General features: G+C 37.2%; 1 protein-coding gene across 1 annotated transcript; it reads right to left on the bottom strand.

Moving 5' to 3' along the window:
- Positions 1-337: 337 nt before the first annotated feature.
- LOC137083834 (uncharacterized) lies at positions 338-2,427 on the bottom strand. The gene is made up of 3 exons (XM_067449782.1): positions 1,793-2,427; positions 1,361-1,476; positions 338-1,214 (listed from the first exon to the last, which is right to left on the bottom strand). Exons 1-3 carry the CDS (start codon positions 2,133-2,135, stop codon positions 411-413), a joined length of 1,263 nt encoding a protein of 420 aa, XP_067305883.1. The 5' UTR covers positions 2,136-2,427; the 3' UTR covers positions 338-410.
- Positions 2,428-11,381: the final 8,954 nt, after the last annotated feature.

Below are 11,381 nucleotides of genomic sequence, written 5' to 3'. Positions count from 1 at the left end.
TAATTTAAATCTAGTCAGGCAGAATGCAACAATATTGTGGGTAAGTGGCCATTGATTGTTAAGATGGGTCTATTTATAAGTAACTCAACACAAGCCATTAAATTAATGTGTCACATTAACTTCCACTACGCATCTGAATGAGCCATTTCACCAATTTGCAGGGTATTGTTTTAGTTATGCCCTGTTATTGTTATGGGTGATTGGTGAACAAGTGTAAGAATCTGTTATAACATCATTCACATTTTGCTTTGGGTAAAAGGTAGTTGAAGTCACAAATCTATATATTATATAAAAAACAAAACTCAAAACACACCGATTTAGAATTCAAACCTTTATTATGCAATTACACACTAGCGTCATAAAACTGAGAACAAGGTCAATGACGGGAAACAAACAAGTTTGCCACATGCTTATATTTTTCCCCACTGAAACGGCACTGCACCAATGTCTGAGTTAAAGTACTGGCACAGTTTATTCCTGAGCTGTTTGGCATGTGTAGTACTGTTGGTTTTGTGTGGCAGAGAGGCCTGCTGTAGGCCAGGGTCTTGTCTCCATCTTCCTGGGACAGTGTCATGGTCTAGTCCTTCCTGGTCGATTCCTTCCATGTATACTTCACCGCACTCTGTACGCAGAAAGTTGTGCAGAGCACAGCAAGCCAAAACAATGTCCTCCACTTTGCCAGTGCTTTGAATATTCATGGTGGTTAGAAAGACTCGAAAACGATTTGCCAAGATGCCAAATGCATTTTCAACCACCCTTCGAGCTCGCGAAAGCCTGTAATTGAAGATGCGTTGCTCTGCAGATAGCCTGCGGTTCGGATATGGCTTCATGAGGTACTCCTTCAAGGGAAATGCCTCATCTGCCACAATGCAGTAAGGGGACAGCTGGTCAGATTCCGGAAGTAGTGCAGGGGCAGGCGTGTTGGATGTTCTTTTCTCCAAGGCATCCTGCAAGGAGCATCCACCAAACACGCCACCATCTGAAATACGCCCATTGCAGCCCACATCAACATACAGGAATCTGTAATTGCTGTCAACCAGTGCCATTAGAACTATGGAAAATGTATGCTTGTAGTTGTAGAATGTTGATCCCGTTCTTGGTGGGGGGCGGATGTTGATGTGCTTCCCATCCAGAGCACCCAGGCAGTTTGGGAAGTTCCACTGAGCCTGGAATCCAGTCGCCACTTGTTGCCACTCTTCCACTGTGTCTGGGCACTGAAGAAGAAAAGAAAAGTTTAAAGAAAAATTTGTTTATTTTGTCCCACCCTTGATAACTTAATAATTTAGGCATGTTTCACTGTCATAATGTGAACAAAGTGCACTGTAAATGTTGAAGAAAAAACAAACAGACACATGCATACCTTAAGGTATTTCTCTTTTAAGACCTGATAGATTGCTGCACAGGTTTCAGGAATGAATAGCTGAATTGTAGACATTCCCATTCGGAACTGGTAAGAAAGGCTCTTGAAGCTTTCCCCTGAAAAGATAACAAATCACAAAACTCTTATAAATACTCATTATACATTTTTCACACCTCATCCAGAGTCAAAAGAAACACTATGCATTTTCATAATATAAAACCAGATTATTGTTAATTATTAAAGATATGGTTCTTTAAACAACCAGAATTAAGTGTCACGCGTTGACTTTTTATCAAGTAGGCAACAATTGCCACCCGAAATCAAATTATTTTCACTTTCATAACATTTAACAATAGTTACACCAAAATATAGACGACAGAAAATGTTTTGTAATGCCATGTTCAAACAAAGAATAATCTTCAGTTTGCTTACCTGTTGCCAAGAACCGTAGTGTAATCATCAGGCGCTCCCCTACGGAGATACAATCCCGGTAGTTCGTGTTTCTCCTCTGTATGATTGGACTGATAAGTTCCTTTAACATGTGAAACTGCATAGGAAAAAGCCGAGCGAAATTTTTAAAATCGGAGGTTTCAGCTAACTCAAGCTCTCGACACAGGTTCGCGAAAGCCCCTTGAGCCTGTCTCTGGCGTATCCACGGTTTCACCCATCTAGTGCGCTTTCTTCGTATTTTTCGCGTCCGCTTCTTCCTTTCCTCTTCCACAAGTAGAAGACCAAGGGCTGACAACGTCAATGCCATTTGCAACGTATCAGACATTTCTGAAATGTGCACGGATCCGTCTGTGTGGTGAACGAGATTCTAGGCTGCTTTATTATTTTATACCTCTTCCGGTTTCACGCTATGAATAACGAAAACAGACTACTGCCCCCAGCCTGTACGGAAAGGTATTACATCTGACGCAGGCGCAGAACGGACGTGCTACTTGGCCGTCGGATGTTGAGCGTCGGCTTGGTGTGTCAGGGCAACTTTGGACCCAAGAAGCTGCCGACGTGAGCGAACGTGAGCCAACTCAGCAGTTTGCTTTCGTCGCCACTAGTTGGTCGGTGTCGGTCAGTGTCGGCTTGGTGTGTTCCGGCCTTAAGAGTAATAGACTCAAATAGGCAGCCTCATGTAGGGTTTGTAATGGGAAGATACAAATTGGCCCCTTTCCCTGCTCACACTGTTCCACGACTCAAGCTATGTGCAGCGGTGCTTGCTGTTGAGTTGATGGCACTCGTAAAGGAAGAGCTTTACAACATCCATTTCTACACTGACAGTCGTATGCTCGGTTACATTCACACATTATGTGAAGAAGATTCCACATGTATGTGGCTAATAGGGTGTGCATGCATAAGAAAAAACATGGAAACTAGCCATTAGCATTTTGTCTGTTCTGAACAGAACCCAGCAGATCATGCCACCAGGTTTGTGGCAGCAACCCACTTACCCCTTACCAACTGGTTCTCAGGTGCAGGGTTTCTTAAGGAAAGTGGTCCTATAAAATTTGAAATGTAGATTCGCCATATGGACTTTGTCGTCTGAGCAGAAGAGGATGTTGAAATTCAACCTCAGGTGAACACACAGATAACTAACATTACAGAGCAGTCACCTTGGCTTGAGCAGATTCGAACGTTTCTCAAGCTGGAGATCTTTAGTGAGGGCTGTCACTACCCTTACTCACATTGCAAAATCGCAATCTCTATCTAACAATCATTGCAGAAAGTGGCATTGACGTACTGAACGTACATTTCACAAGGTAAGTCAACTATAATCAAAACTGTACAGCGAGAAGTGTACAGAAAGGAATTTGAGAGTCTGACTACCCAGATAGCAGACAAACAGTGAATCAGCGTTGAATCAATGTTAATGCATCAACTAAAATATCATTGAATCAATGTTGAGATTTATCATTGTTTTTTCATCAGGTTTGCACCCTGAAATAATGTTATTTCAACGATGAAAAATAGATCATGATGGGCTTAAAATCAATAGTTTTTCAACTAAAATTAAACCACTTATTTAAGTGAATCAATGTTAAATCAATGTTAATGCATCAATCAAAATATAATTAAATCAATATTGAAATATAACATTGATTTTTCATCAGGTTTGCACCGTGAAATAATGTTATTTCAACAATGAAAAATAGATCAATCTTGCTTTATGTACAGCAGGATTCTATGCCAGTTAATTTGTCTCTTTATTTTATTCATTTTAACCAGAGACCATGTGTGGCTGCAATCGATATGATTTTGCATCAAAAAGTCACTCAAAGTAAACAACATCCTTCAGTTTACATGCAAATGTATTTATTTATGCCCCCACAGTTACAACAGGAAATCTCACATTGACTTAAAACAATTACATCTGAATTTATAACACAAATGAGAAGAGCCTGGAAAAACATGACAACTTGCATCTGCAAAATGGAAGTAAATACAAATGTAAACTTGCCAATAAATACAGAAATGACACAGTACTACTGAAAGAAAGAAGGTAGAAGAAATAATGAAATACTCCAAACTCAGGGGGTTCCACCATGAGCAATGCCCCAAAGCCTTTCAGGTTGTAATGGAGCCAGTTTTGCACCGTCCCAGCAAAGATAAACTCTGATGCCTCCTTTTTTATCAGCATTCACGCCATCTAAAACAACAAGAAGTTAGTAAATATTTGGAAATGTGATTAATTATACATTACAAATATAGCCTACTACAAAATGAAGTGAAACTTGAAATGTTATCAAAATCTTGATATCCCAGTTAAAACACGGTAACATTAAATTCAGGACTATTCAATGCATTTTAGTATAGACTTTAAAGGACCTGCAGACACACAATGAATGAATGAAAAAGCAAAGTGAATATATCCGGTGTTTTATCTAATAATATTATTGTATTTAATAGTAAATAAATAAAGTGTGAAAATGAAACAAGTAAATGAATTACTAAATAGCTAAACTAAGAAAATAAAAGAGGAGCTGTATAGGCTACATGGTGGTTTGGAAGAATTTTTTTTTTTTTTCCATTTACAACACGAACTGGAGGCACAACTGTTTACTAAACTTCTGTAGTTTGATATACCTGCCTACAGAACTTAAAGATCTCACTCTTTTCTTTTTTCTTGCTGCATTAAAGATTAAACTGTAATGATGTAATTGTGATCTGCTCTCGTGATGATATCTCACAGCTGAAGCAGAGCTACAAGCTGATTGTATTTCCCCTCACCGCGCAAACAGGTCAATCAGTTCTAGCTCTGCTTCAGCTGTGAGATACTCTCACGTGTGGCGAACAGAATAACTGACAAGCCAGAAATTCATCTAACCTTCCGATCGCCTCTCGTTTATACACTGGACGAATATAGGGTGATTCAAAATTATTCATCTGTGCGTGCAATGAGTAAGATACATTTGTGGATCCGCGCCGCACATGCATTCATTGACTTGTGAGTCAATCCTATATGGTCTCAAAATCCAAATGAATCAAATAGGATCGACTCACAAGTCAATGAATGCATGTCCAGCACCGTTTCCACGAATGCACATTTTACTCGTTGCACGCACAGATTAATCATCTTAATACTAAAATCATCACATAAAATAGATGAACACCTCACAACAATCTGGCCGTTGGTTGTGTAACTTACGAGGGCGTTCATGTGACTATTATTAACATTGCAGTTCACTCTGATTCGCTCAGGAGAAGCACACAAGTTGTAAAACATAAAGATGAATAAAAACACTAAATTAAAATTGAGATGAATTTTATAAAAATATTTTTGTAGGCCACTTACCTCTAAAAAACACGGTCGTTGACCTGTGTCTCTTTTTCGCGCTTGAAGTCTGTTCAGCTGCGCTTGCTTTGATCTGATTGGTGGATGTCTTGAAGGTACATTACCGCCACCTGCTGGATTGGATTGTGGCGCATTAACTCTGTATTCTTAAGATAAATAATGAAATGCATGTACATTCTACATGATTTAAATAATAATAATAGCCTACATTTTTATTTATTCAAAACTGATGGTAGAAGTTTATGGTAGAAGATCTTTGTTTGTTTTTTTAAATTATTTTTTTTACATTTTTTATTATAATAACATGAAACACAGAATGACAACATTACATGCCAGTAAGCAGGAAAATAATATGCCTTTTAAAAAGATTAATAGTTTTTACAGCTTTCTTATTGGAAGAGTCAGAAATCAAACACGCATACAATTTTAACTCTTCCAGAAAAAGGTTAAAGAAAGGCTTACAATTACAAAATTTACATTTATGTATTCTTTGTTAATCCACACACTATCCTTTGGGGATAATAAATATGCTCACATTCACACAAATGTACCCAATTGATTTGGACTTGCCTTTACATGTTGAATAATGTGACAGATAGATTGACCGTAAGCCTCACCGGTGGAGAATTAAGCTGACCAAACATCAGCATTGATTCAATGTTTGTCTTTTCAACACTGAAAAGCATGGAATTATCAACATTGATCCAATATTATTTAGCATTGAATTTTCAGCATTAGTCCAGTATGGTTTTAGCATTGAATTTTCAATATTGATCCAATATTACTTAGCATTGAAATTTCAACCTCAACCAAAATGATGATTCTGATGGAATTTCAACATTGAATCAATGTCACAATGCTATCTGGGTAAGCATGGTAAAGTCTTGCAGGGTAAGAGTAGGGGGTCACATTCACTGTAACAAGCATCCCTTGATAATCCCACCTAATCATCATGTGGTTGAGCTCTTAAATTCAATATTACCACGATCAAGTGGCTCATCAAGGCCATCATTTTACAGAGGGTGCAATACGCAGTGCTGGTTTGTGGATTGTCAATGGCAAAAGACTAATCTCAAGGGTTATCCACAAATGTGTGTTATGCAAGAAGCCAAGGGGTAGAATGGAGAGTCAAAAGATGTCTGCTTTGCCCTTGGAAAGAGTTTCTATGGATCCACCTTTTACACACACACGTGTTGATGTATCACTGTGGTGACACGCAAGAAAAAAGGAAACAGTACTGACAACAAGCGATGGACTGCTATATTCAGTTGCTAGAGTACCTGGGCAATTCTCATTGGGGTCATGGAGTCTCTACCAGCAGTTTCATTTCTGCAGTGTGACGCTTCTTGGCTGTCAGAAGACCCGTGAAGCATTTTCGTTCAGACAGAGGGACAAATTTTGTCAGAGCAGTTAAAGAACTCCGACTCATCACTAGCCAGTTGAAAGGTTTCTTAAAGAAACAAGGCTGTACTTGGACATTTAATGCTCCGCACTCTTCCCATATGGGGGAAGTATGGGAAAGAATGATCAGGATAGCCAGACGTATTCTGGATGCTCTCTTGATGAAAACTCCCACAAGACTCACGCATGAGGTCTTAACAACATTAGGTCATGGTAAAGGCCGCCAAGCAGGGCACTGTCAGAGAATACCTAAGACAGTCTTACTTTTGTCAAGTAATCAGAATGTATATTGGTTTAACAAGTTATACCATGCGTGGAGTGTTCTGTGCAGTGTTAGTTTCTGTTTTTAAGTGGTATTTTGATTTGTTTAAGTAGTCCTTGTGTGACACCTAGTGGCGAAAAGTAGATACGACCGTATGTTATAAATTTCATTTACCAAAAAACAACTAGTATTATTGTGCAAGTTAAATTAAAGCTGGTCATTTTTGAGAGGCTTAGAGATCGATGTTTAATGCTGAAAGCTAGCGTGATCTAACGGCTAATATGCTAGTGGAGCTGTGCGATTCTATTTTCTTTAAGCATGTGTTTTATGATATAAATATATATTGGTTGTTTATTTAGTCGTTTAAATGTGTAAGTGATTTTTTGTGAATGAGGAAAATATCCATTATATTTTGTGAGACATTTTGTAATTTGTATATTTGTGTTTCTTTCAGTTTTACAGTTAAGTGTGCATCACATAAGCAAGAAGAACATGTAATGAGCTTTATTTCTGTTAGCTATCTGTCAGCAATTGGTTCAGAACACTATTGCCAGGACAGAATAGAACTGTTTAATAGAGCTAATGAAATGTAACTAAATGTTATTTCAACAAGAACCTCATGAAAGTTAGATGTCAGTGTTTTGCATAAATTAGGTGTAAATATTGAAAAATATGATTCATGAAATATATTTTTTAAATCCTCAATTTCTTCTTACATGGCTGAGGAAACAGAAGAATTCATACACTTTCCTCCAGCATTCATAATAGGTCCCATTTAACTCTTAAATCCATGACTGTTTCACCAAACATTCTTACATATTAGGGTCGTTGATTTTCAAGTCTTCAAAATGTTCAAAATTAATCGCATTTTAATTGTATATAAATATTTGACCTGAGAACAGTGAGTTATTTTTCACATGGATTTTTAGCATACCATTGAATAATGACTGAATACATAAGCTTAATCAACAAAATATTGTTTATTTATTTCAGTCCAGCAGACCAGTGCAAAGTTTGCCATTAAGTATAGCAAAAGCATATTTGTGATATTTGAGGCTCCATGTGCTGCGGTGATACGCAAATTCCTTGTTGTATAGCTTACACACAACCATGCTCTTGTCGACGCTTTCATCCTTTCGTTTTTTTGTAAAACAAAATATCCCATCCACGGGGCCAAGCAAAAGCGGTCTCATCAGCTTCTTCGTTCATGTGTTGTTGTCGTGACTCGTCTCGTGAACCATTCGTGAAAGCAGTTGGTGTTCCAGTATAATCGGTCCGTCGAAACTCATTAATTGAAAAACGTTCCGCAGTGCAAAAATAAGTGTGGTTAAAATTGGAATTAATTTTTTGCATAATTAATCTTAATTAACGCATTAAAGTCCTGTAATTAATTAATCTTAATTAATGTGTTAAAGTTCCAGCCCTAATATATATATATATATATATATATATATATATATATATATATATATATATATATATATATATATATATATATGTATGTGTGTGTGTGTGTGTGTGTGTGTGTGTGTGTGTGTGTGTGTGTGTGTGTGTGTGTGTGTGTGTGTGTGTATATATATATATATATTAGGGATGTCCCGATCAGGTTTTTTTGCCTCCGAGTCATTTGATTTTGAGTATCTGCCGATACCGAGTCCCGATCCGATACTAATATAATACATAAAAAAAGAATAAAGAAGAGCAAAAAAAAAAAAACGAACCAGGATGTTCCTTTTTTTTTTTTTTCACCTTATTTTAACATTCAACAACTCTAACAATCAGAGCACTTCTGTGAGGTAGCTTGAACTATCAAGTAATAAATAATATCAATTCTTCACTTTTGGATTTTAGTGCAACAGAAAATATAAAAAAGTCTGGGACCGGAGTTGCGCAGAGCAGGAAGTACAACGGCGATATCAAAAGCACACCCATACTCTCATAGATGCAGAACAATTAATTATGTTGGTGTGAAATAAACAGTTATGGAACTTAAATTAAATTAAATTAAATAATCTGCTCCCAAAAATCCTGAAAAAATCTGTTAGTGCCTCAGTGACAACTTCACTCAGAGAAGACGCCGATCTCAGCTGTCAATCATGACATCACACAGCCGTTTTTAGAGCATCAAATAACTAACTAAAACTAAACTTATTTAAAAAAAAAAAAAAAACACTTGAAATTAAATCATTGTGATGACAACTGCCTACAATTACATAAATCAACTTTGGGGGAAAAATATTTAAAGTGTAATTTGATTGAAGTGTAATTAACAATGCTTTTCAGGTTTTTATAGGTATAACATTAGTTTTTAGGTAGAGAAATTAAATAAAGTAGGCTAATGAAATGTAAAATAGCTGCATATTTAACTGTTTAAATTAAAGAATAATCCTTACAAAAGCTATTTAATCAAGAGCAGTGAGTGATTCCTTATCTTTTGTTTGACATTAAACAGACAGCAGTAAAGGCTACTGCCCCTTTAAGACCTGAAGGAAGGCTCTGCGTCGTCTTTCTCGACTGAATAAAGTCCTCTTAAGGCATATTCAGACTATGTCTGCTTGGATACTCATCAAGATGGACGTGTAAACATACTTCTTGTGTGAGTTGGTCCGTTTAAGCGCAAGTCTTGAAAGAGAACTCAATATTTGCGCGCTGTGAGACGAGTGCGGATGACAAAGACAGATCAGTGCACGCGTTCTCATTCGCGTCTTCTGGCGAATATACATGGGTGATATTAGCGCTGTTGTAATGTATCACCGAGGAGCCAGCACGTGTATCCATCTACAGAAACATACATAAAGCATTATTTTCAAGTTACAACCTATATTATTGATGCGTCATCATGCTCAGCTCACCCCAGAATATACATTATATCCGAGTCCTGATCGGGATGTAAAGTCCGATTCCGATCGAGTCTGAAATCACGTGATCGGGCCCGATTTCCGATCATGTGATCGGATCGGGACATCCCTAGTTTTTAACCAATTCTTACCCTACCTTTAATTACTGTTGGAGCTATCTGTGTTGCATTTTATTGCGTTTATTTTAAAGTGACATAGCTACTGTCCTTAATCAATTAGGTATTGTTATTACTAATCTACATCACCCCAATCTGTTTGACTATGGAGCCAGAATGGTGACTTTAAAATTTGGCATCACAAATAAAAATTGTCATTGAAAACAAAAGCAGAACTGAAAAAGGAAACATTGGCATTGAAACATTTGCATTGAAAACAGTTGTATTGGCATTGAAACAAGTATTGGCAATGAAAAAATAAAATAATTAAAATCTTACAATCTTATTCTTTTATTGTATTGGGATTTATTTGTATTTTTCAATGACAATCTTCAGATTTTGTCTTCATGTCACTCCTTTTCAGTGACAGATTTATTTTACAATGTCAGTTTTTTTTCAATGTCACTGATTTTCAGTTTCAACTTTCTGTCACTGTTTTGGCGTGGAGAGGGGGCGGGGTCTGAGGGGAGGGGTAAGTAGAGCGTAGTTTGCATATCATTTGCATATAGGTATACTGAAGCAGTAGGCCGAGCGTCACGTTACTGGAACTCGTCGTCAGCTCTGAAGCCTCTGGCATGACAAATGTCCAGTTTACCGGTAACTTCCGTTTTTTTTTAATCTGCCATTTACATGTTTATTCACGTGCAACCTGGCCGGTTTGCTTAACTTTTAACGGCCGTTATGCTGTTTTTTTTCTCCCGACGTCGACTGGAACATGTAAATTACTAATATTAGCCGTGTTGGCTAACTTAACTGTGCCAATGTTTCCTTTTTCAGTTCTGCTTTTGTTTTCAATGACAATTTTTATTTGTGATGCCAAATTTTAAAGTCACCATTCTGGCTCCATATTTGACACCCCTGATTTAAAGGAAAATTATTATTTCTATAATAGTGTCCAAATGTATGATTTCACCTTCTCTTTAATCCATCTTCATCCAAAACTTACAATGTTTCTGCAACTATGAGTGCCTTTAGCCCTTTTAAAAAGTAAGCTCTCTCACACACTTTCATACTCTGTTTTATTTTTATTGTATGAATCAAAGAAGGTTGTTGCGCTCTTCATAGAAAAGATTCTTTTTCTTTCAGGTGCGTAGAGCCAGAGAAGGGTAGACTTAAGCAAAACAGAAGAGATGGCTGACCGCACACTGAATCCAAAAAAGACTAAAAAGTCTCTTTGAATGTACATTTCATGTAGTCTGTGGTAGACATTGCTTTTCAGACTCTTCTATTGTGACACCTATGATAATTGATTGTGACCGGTGTTAATTGATGATTGTGATAATTGGATTAACCTGATGGCTTCTAATTGCCTTTTCCTTCTAGAAAAGGAGTGATTGTCTGTTGCATTTTGAGCACTGAGGATAGCAATCTGCTGAAACGTTTGCTCATGCTCCTCTGTTTTTAACGCACTTGCACTTTGCACGTTATTGCACTATGCAATTGAAAAAATAAAAATGATATAGTTTCTTAGACTTTTTAGTCTTTTTTGGATTCAGTGTGCGGTCAGCCATCTCTTCTGTTTTATTTTTATTGTAAAAATGGCAAACAGTGGACAGAA

The sequence above is a fragment of the Pseudorasbora parva genome, chromosome 7 (assembly GCF_024679245.1).
Source record: "Pseudorasbora parva isolate DD20220531a chromosome 7, ASM2467924v1, whole genome shotgun sequence".
Taxonomy (NCBI): Eukaryota; Metazoa; Chordata; class Actinopteri; order Cypriniformes; family Gobionidae; genus Pseudorasbora; species Pseudorasbora parva.
Note: the sequence above shows the minus strand (reverse complement) of the source record. Positions and strands in the feature narration are given on the sequence as shown.